Raw genomic sequence first — 12,986 nt, 5'->3', positions numbered from 1 at the left:
CTAGCAGTAAAAGAAGTCTAGTTGGGTCATTCTAGTGTCTATTCATTCATATTGCAGAATCCTTCTTATCCCCCACAAGCAGCTGCTGCTTGTGGGCTGGAGATGAAAACAATACTACCATTAAAATTTTGTGAGTGTCATTATTAGACTCACTGAATGAAGACCGAAGATAGTGTTTGTTGATCACAGGGTACTGGGAACCAAAACCCCCAGTTTCTTCACCTTGACAGTGATGGCTAAGGAGTATACTATATCTACTTCAACACTCCGCACAACCACTGTATTTACTGCTTTCAGCGTTAAACCCTGTGGTAATAAGTATGGTAATGAAATCTGCAAATAGAGCAAACACAAAACTGGAATACATTCTGACTGAATCTAATGAAGTCCACACAAATCAAATGGCAAAAACATACAAAAACTGATATCTGCTAATGGCATATTGGTAAAGTGATTGATAGGATTACAAATGAAACATTTATTACAAACAACTTGTCTACAACACTCAGGTTTATTGGAAATAGCCTGTAGGTGCAGCCTGGCCCATAGCCTGCTACACACTACATGGTGAGATATCCTTTGGTGTTAGATATCAGTGGGCAGGCTCTGACCACAGGGTCACATTGAGCTATATATTTTGGTGATGCTACCATGTCAATGTAATGCTGCCTGACAAATGTTCCACCATCCAATTACCACCTTAACTGGGTGGTGGCCCATCCTGCTAGTAGAGGTCCCATGGCCAGAAACTGACCAGTGATGAACAGGGTCATTTGTGGATGCCAAGAGATAGACTACAGTCTTTGTAACTGCAAAATGATTAAATCCACCTATAAGTTTGGTGTACCTAATATGTAGCCAGTGAGTGTAGGTACAATGTGGGTGTTCTTATTAAAGGGGCTGGTCATCATATATCTACTCTGATAGGTATACTGAGTTTCCCGTCTCTGTAATGTGAGCATTGTTTGTAATTACTTTGTTATTTTCTTCATATTTCCAAATGCAGGAGAACTATGTAAAATTACATAATATAATAAAAATACCAACGTAAAATGCATATTAATGTCTTACAATTAATGTTAATTCTGCAACATGTCACATCAATAGCTAGCCTACTGCACATTTGACTCAGGTCGGATTAAAACTGTAAACATTACCAGGTTAAAGAGGTTACTATAAAGTGACAGTGGAGCCTGTACATAATATCTAAGTATATTTAGCTTCTCAGTAAATGTACATATGGAATATACTTTACTAATCATCAAGTGCAAATGCAGTAAAAAATAAAGTTAGGTCTATATATTATATGGGGACTACAATGAGATATAGATATAGGTATATAGATATATAGTAACAATACAGTTCTCTATTCAAAATTATACTGTAATATTTTTTGATTACACTACACATACAAATTGCATATCTTATGAAACTGCTTCATGCCAGAGAGACACAAGGTCTTTAGGACCATCTGGGTTTCCCGTCTTTTGTGTAAAACATCTGAGGTGGAAAGGGAATTTTTCACAAAGTAGCATTTAAAAAACAACAGCAGCAGCCTGGAAATACAAAAGTTGGCCAGTCTGAAATCACACTAATGTGAAAGGCAACTCAGGACTGAATGTGAAATATGATCAGGTCATATTTCAGCACCATCCTCTACAAGTTCTGCTAATGCAACATTTCCCCAGTGCTGACCAGTATCAGAGGGGTTGTGCATGTGTCCGGAACATGGCTAGCATCCATTTATGAACACAGCATTAACAGAATAAGATTAAATATTAGCACATACCCCAACCATCAAAACAAATCTGTCTTGGACCAAGCACACAGCTTAAGCCAAAGACCATAAAATCACCAAATTTCAAGTCTCATATGAAAACCTTTAGACTACACATTAGCTTTCTGACTCAAACTAAATTGAGCTAGTTGGATTGCAGGCTGTTCTCAGCCTTTGTACTCATTAATGGACCCAGAGAGAAGTCTCATTAATACTGTAAAAAAAGATTTTGTGCATAGTAAGCCTGATATTGTAAAAATAACATGATTATCCATCTTCATGAACTATGCTCCAGAACTATGCCCAAAAAGGAAATGTTATTAACGTAAATTGATTTCATACCACACGACATATGAGCTATATGAAAGGCACCTGGAAAAAGCTTGAGAATATTCACTTCATTAAATGCTGAAATGTCAAAATAAAGTGCTTTAAAAAGAAATATTGAGAAAGGCCTACATCCTTGAACTAGCTTTAACTGCAGCAATGAGTCTAATCATTGTGGTCTATCTGTCTGGGCTTGATTTCTCAGTACAAATGAAACATATCCCATCATCTCAAATGTAATTAGTTTTTCCCCCTTCTCAGGGACCAGCCGACTGGCAGACCCTAAAGTGCTTTAGAAGATGGTAATATGTTTGTAGTGACTATTACGTTTGAGTAACAAAAAGCAACCTTTCCCCACCTGCTCCACCCACTCCACATGTAGACATATGTGAATGCTAAACCCACTGCTTTCACCATTTCAGACACCCTTCATGTATTTGGTAGTAACGGTAGCCTTCACAGTACATCACTCAGTGCGTCACTCGCTCGTGGTGTCTGCGCCGCGCCGATGCCGGGGGGGCGTGGACGTCTTGGTTGGAGAGGGTGAGGCGGTGCTGGAAGAGTCGCTGCCACCCACGTCTGCCCCAATGGGCATAGAGCTCAGCTGTGGTACTGGTGGCACCTTCTTACGACCCAAGAAATTACCCTCGAATGCAACCCTCCTCCTGCCCTCGGGCCCGTCATCGTAACAGAGGGCCCCGCGCCGGGCGTAGCCGGGGCTGTCTGGGGCCTGGCGCCCTGCCACGCCAGCCGGGCTCTCGGGGGCCCTGCGGCCCAACGGCTCGCTGGCCGAGCTCCCTTTGTCGCTGTCATCACCATCGGCATCACACGGCCGTGCCTCGTCCTCACCGCACTGGCTGCTGGGCTCCAGCAGCGCCTTGGCAAGGCTCAGGCAGTGGAAGTCACGGCAGCTACTGAAGCTCTCAGTGCGGCGGGCACGTGCCAGCAGGGGGCTCTCTCGGTACGGCCGCACGGCTCCATACGTTGCTGTCTCCACCATGGGCTCCAGTGCTTGCAGCTGCATACTGGAGGAGTTAAGAGAAAAGAAAGAGTTCATTTTTATTATGAGCCTATCACCAATTTACTTCACACATTCATCTCTTTTGACAATTTTTAAAGTTTTAGATTTTATTTTTTGTGTTTAATGTCGTATTCTCTCTCTAATTACTGCTATTATTACTACAATTTGAAAAATCCAAACTAAATTAAATGTACGAAAGATGCAATTATTGACAAAATGATGTCATTTCACAGGCCAGCATTGTGCTCCGAGGTGGTGAAGAGATGAGTTGAGCAGGTCCTGACCTGGAGCAGGACTCTAACAGGCGGCCGTGCTGCAACACTGATGGGGCCGGACTGATGTTGGGCGTGGCACAGCGTGACGTGCTCAGGTCACACTGGTCGAGCAGCTTCAGAAGCTCCTCCTCCGTGGGCCCTCCTACTTCTTCAGGAAAAAAAAAAAATAGGCAAGTTAAAGGCAACTCCTTTTGCCCTCCCTCTGCATAGTAACTGATGCTGATATTGATATTTGGTTTCTGCACCTCCAGCATCGCGCTTGGCTTTGTCATCACTCTTGTTGACTGTGTCCATGGCCGTGGTTAGATCCCACATCTGGATGCTGCCATTGGCGTGGCCCGTGAATAAGTAGCGGCGTGGCCGTGAGCCCATGCGGCTGGAGCCCTCGCACTCTCGCACCGTGAAGCAGGTAATGGTGGTGCCATCCACCGCCTGCACCTCACAGATCCTGCATATCAAAAAGAGCAAGACTTTTGCTCAAATTCACATTCTCAATGATTCTGAAGTATCACATATTGTGATTCCTGTATATACACACACACACACACATAAGTAACTGAGATAAGTGTGTTAGTCCTGGTACAGCCTTAGTTGCTGAACAAGGACATTTTCATGTTTCATGCCTGGTTAAGGTTGCAATATAGAGGGAATGGATGCTTTATGGTCCTTAATCAATAATAGTATACACACATTTTCTACTGAGCAGTAGCAATAAGAATCCATGTTTAAAGTTCATTTTAAAGTGTGTTGTTTATTTATGCTATGACACAGAGGAAGAGGAAGTCAAATGTCTTATAGTTCTAAAGAGTTCACAACCTCATAGGTGAAATTCTGCAAGTGCCTTGGCTATAGTTTCATGTTTAAATAAAATAATTGCTTTGTCAGGAAGGAGTACACTTTCCTGAATCACAATGATCTCTTTCAGCTTCATTAGTCTGTTCCATATTCCATAACATTCTTAAACATACCTCTTTCCGGTGGAGGAGAGGCGCACAAAGAGTTTGTTGGTTATGGGAATGACTTTCTGAATGAACACCTGTTGATCGTCTCTCTCCCCAAAGGGACCTACATGGAAACAACACAGGCGCCACCTAGTGTCCAAGTACCAGGGCTTACCCTCCAATATCTGAGTGAGAGCCTATCCATTGCCATTGAGCTACTGCAGCTAGTAGTATGACACCACCGCCTGTAGGTTTCACTGCCCATTAAGGTCCAGCTCTTACCTATGTCGTTACCAGACGAGTAGCTGCTGTGGCTCTCGCTTTCCTCCAGGGAGATGATCTTGAAGGACGCGAGCGGCGTGGAGCCCGGCTGTGTGGAGATCATGCCCCTGAAGCGCGTCACCGTCCATGTCCGTACGTGGTTATTGTCAGCGCACACTGCAACACACCGCAGCGCCATACTGAGGACATCACCCAGACTTCTATTCGGATCCTGTGTCAGCATCCATTTCTAATGTTCTGACTTGACTGTTCTAAAAATGCATTTAGATTTTCACATGCATGTCTCACTACATTTAACACAATTTACCTGGACTTCTTTACTACCCCATATACATTTGCGCTCATCTGAGCTTCTGGTGAGTTCAGTATTACCAGACACCAGGTGTTTCTCAGACAGCATGATCTTGGTGACGGGGCTACGGTGCACGGCGAAGGTCTGGAAGAGCTGCGGCCCTGACCCCACGGTCTCAGGGTGCTGCACTATCACACGCACCGCCCCGGAACTGGTGCCGTACGCCATCTCAATCCAGTTTCCGCTCAGGCCTGACAGCACAACAAGTGCGTGCTTAATTCACCCACTTAATCTGGAAGCATGGTGATAAGGGAGAGTGAGCACATATTTGCGCTCAGTTTTCTGCAGGTCACCTACTGGTTTTTGGAGTTAAGTAGACACTGAGGGCTGTGATGGCATCGTTTGAGGGGTCATGGTACAGCTCAGTCACCAGGAGGTCATTGTCTTTCATTCTCAGTGGAAACTTCTGCATGTCTTAAAACAGTGAGAATGCCAGACGTTGCCAGAATGAGAATGCCAGAATGTCAGTTATACCTCAACCATCTTCTTCACTGTCTCTGAATAGTTTATGGAATAATGGATAGTTTATGGAGTAATAGACAGTTTAGGATTAATTCATAAATCATCCCATGTATGTCATCAAATTGGATAATGAATATATATTCATTAGGATTCTCAACTTGAATTATGTCCTATTTGCTGTAAAATGTCTTCTATGACTAAAATTGTCTGGCTCCCTATACGTCCAAGCAATTAACAACATCTGTTTTTTTTTTCATCTCATTCCTTGTAATGGCCAAAACAGGGTGCTAACATAAAATGTTGCAAAATCTTTCTTTGTTGTAGTCAATTAGCCAAGACATGTTTACTTTCCAACATTTCCTTAATCAATTTTACATTTTACATTGACACTAATCAAAGCTATTAAATATTGGAAGTCAGTTCACCCATTTTTTCCTTGCAAAAACTTTAAACCTAAATATGTAAATACGAACCATCCCTGCTATTTAAAATATCTCTTTAATAATGATATTATTATACAACTAAATGTTACCTGAAGCTAATACATGAAGATTTGTAAGTGTAATTAATGAAGAAACTCTGAATGAAATACCTATCAATACCTGAAAGCTAAATCAGTTTCATATCTCCACTACAAAACAAACAATGAAACATCTTGTCTGTGGTCATGAAATATATTTGGAGGAAGTGGAAAATTGTGTGAACTGATTTTTTTCTCTGATCCATTCCTTTAACAAACCCCAGTTGCTGTTTCCTGTCAAATGTGCAGCAACTCTTACCTAAAAACAACTCATTTAGCTTTGCCAAACTGTCAAACATTTGACTACAGGCCACTGTAATCCAAACCAATTCAAAATGCTGGTTCCTGCAGAAACAGTGTGCTCACTCAGCTAGCTAGTTTCAACTCTGTTTAAGATCAGGGGCTCACCAATGTAGTAAATGGAGCCATTGTTGCATCCAAGAAGTAGAAAGGAGCCAGCCGTGTCCCAGCTCGTGATCGGCACAACATCCTGCACCTGCAGGGGAACAGCAGTGTGTTGTGTACCTCATCTTTACATCTTGCTTTGGGAAAACTTGAAACAATTCTCATAACATTCACTGGTTGCACACTTCAAACAAATATGAAATAGGTTAACCAATGCACAATAACAGTGGTTAGTGTCACAGTTTTCAATAAAGAGAATCTGGTAACTAGTTAATGTAAAATGTTATGGTGAATTGTAATGATGGGGTTACCTGCACATTGCACTGTCTGACAAAGTTTTATGTTTTGTTATTTATTTGCTTTTAATGCTGAGTTCTTTGCCATGATTTTAATATTGTTTTGATGTATTGATCTTACTTGCCAATGCTGTGTGACTGCATTCCACACTCCAACCTTCCCAGTATGACTCGTAGCAACCAGCTGACTCCCGATGAAAAACAGAGAGTCGACAGGAACTCCAAGACTGAACACACCTTTAAAAAAGCATGGACAAACTTCAACTGGACAGGTCAGTAAAAGCTGCGCCAGTAAGTATATCTTGTTGCGCTCTTCTCCATTCTGTTAAGCCAACTTTTCTTCCTACCAATCTCACTCCCACTGCCCCCATCCTGGATACTCCAGAGGATGATCCTGCTCTCTGACGAAACTGCCACCATCTTGTCTTTGTCTCCATGTGGACCGCCCACAATTTTTGCATTGAGGGCCACGCGTTCAATGGCCCAGTCCAGGTAAGGACTGGAGAACACCTGTTGCCAGCCTGAGGACTCCTTCATCCTGTGCAGCGGTTAGAAGAGAACGGAGACTGTCTGTCCACAAGCTGTGATTGGCAATAAATGTAGCAGGACAATGTGTCTGGTATGCGTTACCTGTAGCAAATGACAAAGTGAGCATAAGCAGCAACAATCCAGTTATGATGGCCAGCGACAATTAGCACCTTCCTGGGACTGACCGAAGATCCTGCTGAGAAACAGGTGAAAGAAGACAGAATGAATGTCCTCCAAACATCGCTGCAGTCCCTGCACAAAGTACTAAGGGGTGAATTTAAATTGTGTGTAGCTCCAAAACTATCATTTTAGATATAACACCTCCTAATACTTAACAGACTGTGGTTGTATATATTTCAGTGTACTCCTGTGTTTTGTCCATCAATGAGTTTTGTCACATTTTACTTTATTTTGCTCATGCAAGCCAGGATTTGTGTTTTTTATAAAGCCTACACTGAGCTGCAATACTGGGCTCTCTCATCATTCCTCTCACATGACTTAGACAGGATGAGAGGACATAAAAGGCTTTTTAAGATGGCTTTCACCGCCCACTGCTCCTTGACCAATAGACAGCCTGCTCTGTTACTATGACACATTCGCTCTCTCACTCTGCTGAAGATGAAGACATAAGACTTGGTTGGATTGCAGTTTTCTCTGCACTGCTGGACAGATATTATATTATAGTTCCTCAAGTTATAGCCCTATAGCAAAGAGTATTAAGAGCACTCATCATGGGCTTGTTTTATAGACCTGAATTAAGAACTGTCCTGAACTATATAGGATTTTCAAATGGAGAGTCAACATAAAGGCCAATCCTTCCAATTTGATGAGCTCATCAGAATCTAAAATAGCCAGTAATTCCCATTACATTCTGATTCTTTTGACTCTTAAATACTGAAGTGCTCTGGGCAGGATTTTACTTTAAAGTTCCTCATTATTCCTATGCTGACCTGATGCTGAAGCCAACCAAAAAGGTTTTGCTGTCACTGCGATGCATCTAGCTCAGCACATCATAGAATCTATTTCAAATGGATACAACAGTTTGACTTTTCATCAACAATAGAACCTATGCAGTAACACACTGCAAAAATGCATATTAATGTGGTAAAGAGATGCTAGAAAAACATCTGTATAGATGTGATTAAGCTAAGACTGGTAACTCAACACCAACCAGCCTAGTAGTATAATGTCATTTGGATCTGATAAACTGTTCAAATCTCTTATTTCTGATAAAAGAGTCATGGAAGGAGGAAGATTGTTTGAATGACAGTCTCTGTCTGAACACCATGTGCCTCATAGTGCTAGCCTTACAATGGAAAAGCAGACATCAACACTTCAGCTGGAGTGAGAGGATTTTTTTATGGTCATAATTAAGCAGACATGTTTTAGAATTTATCTTGTTAATCCCATAAATCTTTTACTTATTAGTCTTAAAGCATAATGTTGAGTATCTACAGTTAATTATTCTGTAATTATATTTAAACTCACATGTAAGGTATGTAGTTGCAAAAGGGAGGACTGAGAGTTGTGAACAACCTGCAGCTCCTTGAAGTATAAGATCTCATCCCTACTGTCTTCAGTGCAAGTCTGTCTTAATTCATGCCGGATTAAAAATTGAACCCTACTAGTGTAGGATTTTTTAAAAATACAATTCTCACACAGATTCCCCTCACCAAGTCTAGTAGCCTCATCCCCTGTGGTGGGCCCAGGCAGTGCAGAGTGTGGGCTGGAGCGTGGGAAGCCCCCCTCTGCTCCGCTGGGGCCCGGCTGCTCCTCCAGACCGGCAGCAGATGCAGTCTGCCCACTAACAGCTTTGCGGGCTGGGATAGCTGCAAGAAAATAAAGCAGGCTAAGAGCTTGTGAAGTCTGGCCATCTATCTTTGACAACAGAATGTGCCCTGGCTCTGCTGTATGCTTTCCTAGGTGAATCCCATCTTACAACAATGTGTTAAACATTAAATCAGGAATCTGAAAGACATGGAATCAGGAATCTGAAAAACGCTACAAAATCTGGGTTTGAATATTAGGTTGTGCTTGACACCAAAGCATGTAACTGTCATTATTTGTGCATGTAAGGGGCCCATGGTACCAGGTGGGGGGAGGTAGCCATGAAAGAGCACACTTCCACATGATGATCTCTCGAGCTCTTCACACAACAACAAGCGGCGAACTAACCAGACAGCAAACATGTTAGGGGAAAAGAAAATACACAAGGCAGGGCATAACACAGTGACGTGTGTAAAAACTGAATGGTATTTACCGGTAAAGCATTAAATAAGTATATCATACCTAAAGGCGTAATCCCATAAAACTCAGCCTCATGCCGCAGAATGCTTATGTTAACACCCCTATAACACAGTTAAGGCAAAAAAAGGGCTAGTAATACTATTGTGTTTAACCAATAAATGATGCTCCCAAAGAAATCCAGTTTGTCATATCTTACCTTAAGTCTAATTCTTTTGTTCGAAGGAAGTTTAAAATGGGCACAAATGCTGTTGGGTCCCTATCAATAAATATCTGCAGAGCACAGTTCAAATAAGGTTGAACCAGCATAATGCTGAATTATTTCAAATGGCTGCCTAATGACAAATTTTATATATATATATATCTATATCTATCTATCTATCTATCTATCTATCTATCTATCTATCTATCTATCTATCTATCTATATATATATATATATATATATATATATATATCTCAACATATAGTAAATAGGTAATAGAAGAATGTGCAGGAATTGCATGACTACTTACCGCTCCAGTTTCATCTCTTAGTGTTGATATTCTCCCACTAAGTAAACTAGAGGATATAAAGAAGATTTGAATCATTTACAAATCAACATTAAATTTTAAAGCTACACTGGTAGTATGGCATTTCTAAATAAGTAATTTGTACTTGGGAAAACAGCAAAATGTTACTAATGCTAAATGATACATGATGAGTAAATGACAAAGCACTTTTGCAAGTTGCTCTATAAAAGCATCTGCCAAATGCGGTAAATGTAAAGCTTTTGTGTGTGTGTGTGTGTGTGTGTGTGTGTGTATGTGTGAGAATGAGAGCGAGGTATATATATATATATATATATATATATATATATATATATATATATATATATATATATACACATATATACATATATTTATACACATATATACATATTATATATATATATATATATATATATATATATATATATATATATATATATACATATACATACACATATATATATACACACACACATACACTATATATATATTTTATACATGATACATGATGTATATTTTATGTATATATGTATATATGTATATATTTTATGTATATATTTTATGTATATATATATATATATATATATATATATATATATATATCAGAATGAGAGCAAGAGAGAGAGCTTCAAAATTGTAGTAAAGTACAGTTTCCAGAGAAACAGCATGTTTCAAACAGAGGTCCTTCATCAGCTAAGTATATTAAAGTATATTAATATGTTGGCTATATAAGCTGGCTCCTCCTACTACTAATCTACTAATTCATAAGGAATTTGCTTGCACAGCCGATGAAGGGCCTCTCTCTCCAAATAAATATATATATATAGTAAATCTTTACAACAAGTAAATGTATTAAATTCATGTGGCCCCAGCTTTATTCTTACCTTGAGAAAAAAGAGTCTGGAATCCACATGAGAGTCTGTCTTGACGTGCTAAACCTGAAAGAAGAACAATCTTTTTTTTTTACTTCATTCTTTACATTTTTGTTAACTTAGTCATTATTTCTTCTGGAGCCATTGGTTTTAAATGCCAGTCTATTTACAGCCTTGCACTGCGCAGTTATTGCTTTCCCTTCTCCGGCATACCTGAATTAAATGAGAAGAGGCTTATTTGTAAGGGATCGTTTTCTTAAAAGCGGTGACAAGAATTCGAATGACTTAGGACATTGCTGCTTACACTACAGCTTCGAAAATCGCTTGTCAGACATATGAGTACTGTGCCTTGCTGCTCACCTGCCACTCACAACAAATAAACAGTATGAGTGGTTAGCACCACGCTGCACCTATCAAAGAAACAGCATGCATGGTGTGCAGTACGCTGCATTTATCAAAGAAACAATATATATATGGTTTACAGTACGCTGCACCCAACGATAAAGGCAAAAAAGGTTTTTGTCCTTCTTACGTACACATACTGCTGCTGTACTGATGCTGTACTTCATATATTTCTGTCAATTAACATTCATTCAATGCTGCTGCATGTTGATACTGTACATTAGTTTCCTAATCCTTTCTTTCAAGAGTAATATCAGAGGATCATGACTGGAAGACAAATGTATGTACACGTACACACATACACGTGCCATCAAACCAATTTTTAAATCTAATTACGACATTCTGGTTATAGTCACACTAAATATCCACAGCGATACATCAGGAGGAAGCTATAAAAACCGCCATAAAGACTTCATCTGAACAGTTATTAAATCTACATGGGAAAACAAATTCCTGTTGTTAGTCCTATTCACTTGCTGTCTTTCTATTCTTGATTTCGATTCCAGTAAAAAAAAACGTGCCTGAGTCAACTGAATCAAATAAAACTATTAAGTCATTCCGTAGTTCAGGTGTATTAGAGCAGGTACAGGTATAATTGTGTGGCTCTTTCTGATCTGAGACTGAGAACAGCTGAACACTAGACGTGTGTGGTTCTATTCCTGAAGACCCACACTTGGGAGAATTAGTTACGCCAGTCACGAAAGATCAGTCCACATATTTCCTTATCTTTCGCCCCTTTTCACATCAAAAGTACAAACTACGCTGTTCTGAATATTCAGACTAAGACAGCAGATCGACTTTAAAAGATAATCACCTTTTGCTACAACGCGTATGTTACTGTAAACAAGTTCATGCGCTGCTAAACTCAGTAAAGGAAGATCTCAACGTCTCCCGTGCAATTTAGCTTCGAACATTATTTATAACTAGATTAAGGCCTATAGAAATATATGTTGCAAAGTCAGACTTTGTACTTGATAGAAAAAACATAAGCGTATTTGGGTATTTTGGGTAAACTGACCAAGTTTTGACATTTAGCTTACCTTGTTCCACCGACATTTAGTTGGATGATGTCACCCATTCCAGATGTTAAACTGTTACCAATTCCAGCCATTCTCTAGATCAACACGACTACTGAAGAGAAATGTAACTGTTTTCTGCAGTTCAAGCTTTTATCCAGTTACAATTTCTGTTTATTCGCGCTTCCTCCCGTCCAGCAAGCCTCCAAAAATTAGCCGTCACGCAAAGAGCGTGAATTATATGGATTTTCACTCATTTTCATCATATTCTCATTGAGGTTTTTGTGTCCGTGCCTAAATCAATACGGGTAGGCCGAGAAAGAATCCAGAAAACATGAAAAGGCCGTTTTGTGGACTGTTAGAGCTGTGTGGAGAACTGTTTACTGCTGTGGGTGTTAGACCGATGCTACCCATGTCGACTAGAGCAAAACAACCAATCCGACAGCCTGGCCTCAAGCCTCCCTCAGAACAAAGACCCCGCCTTAAAGATTCCCATTGGCTGCAGAGCGGTTGTTGTTATATGTCATTCTTATAGGCGGATACAAAGAATGAACGGCAGGGCTAATAGCTGGTATTAACTGATATAAACTGAACTAAAATCATTATTTATTCATTATATTAAAAACAAATGGGACTACTATAGCATTTTCACATTTATTCTAAACCAATTCCTAAAATCGATTTCAAGCCATTAATTTGATTTAACTGATTTAAACAATCCTAAATGCTAGTTTGTCA

General features: G+C 40.0%; 1 protein-coding gene across 4 annotated transcripts; it reads right to left on the bottom strand.

The window, feature by feature from the left end:
* Positions 1-492: 492 nt before the first annotated feature.
* Positions 493-12,668, bottom strand: kctd3 (potassium channel tetramerization domain containing 3). Of its 4 annotated transcripts, none has more exons than XM_035532867.2 (18): positions 12,273-12,668; positions 10,843-10,896; positions 9,944-9,989; positions 9,630-9,703; positions 9,476-9,534; positions 9,276-9,356; positions 8,860-9,015; positions 7,289-7,382; positions 7,006-7,196; positions 6,780-6,895; positions 6,366-6,453; positions 5,273-5,389; positions 4,996-5,166; positions 4,624-4,779; positions 4,369-4,465; positions 3,646-3,848; positions 3,410-3,548; positions 493-3,129 (listed from the first exon to the last, which is right to left on the bottom strand). In XM_035532867.2, the coding sequence occupies exons 1-18, from the start codon at positions 12,341-12,343 to the stop codon at positions 2,583-2,585; spliced, it is 2,460 nt and encodes an 819-aa protein (XP_035388760.1). In that variant the 5' UTR covers positions 12,344-12,668; the 3' UTR covers positions 493-2,582. The 4 variants fall into 4 exon arrangements, with proteins under 4 accessions (XP_035388760.1, XP_035388761.1, XP_081577956.1 ...); XM_035532868.2 differs by having other exon boundaries at positions 7,289-7,379; XM_081721830.1 differs by lacking the exon at positions 9,630-9,703.
* Positions 12,669-12,986: the final 318 nt, after the last annotated feature.

This window comes from Electrophorus electricus, chromosome 10 (assembly GCF_041902795.1).
Source record: "Electrophorus electricus isolate QZ-2024a chromosome 10, ASM4190279v1, whole genome shotgun sequence".
Classification (NCBI taxonomy): Eukaryota; Metazoa; Chordata; class Actinopteri; order Gymnotiformes; family Gymnotidae; genus Electrophorus; species Electrophorus electricus.
This window is presented reverse-complemented; position numbering and strand designations above follow the sequence as displayed.

Coding starts and splice junctions, on each gene's coding strand:
- kctd3 (XM_035532867.2), bottom strand. CDS start 12,343: ATGGCTGGAATTGGTAACAGTTTAACATCTGGAATGGGTGACATCATC. Junction 7,383..8,859: donor GGATGAGGCTACTAGACTTG/GTGAGGGGAATC, acceptor CCTGTTTCTCAG/CAGGATCTTCGGTCAGTCCC. Junction 3,549..3,645: donor AGCCAAGCGCGATGCTGGAG/GTGCAGAAACCA, acceptor TTTTTCCTGAAG/AAGTAGGAGGGCCCACGGAG.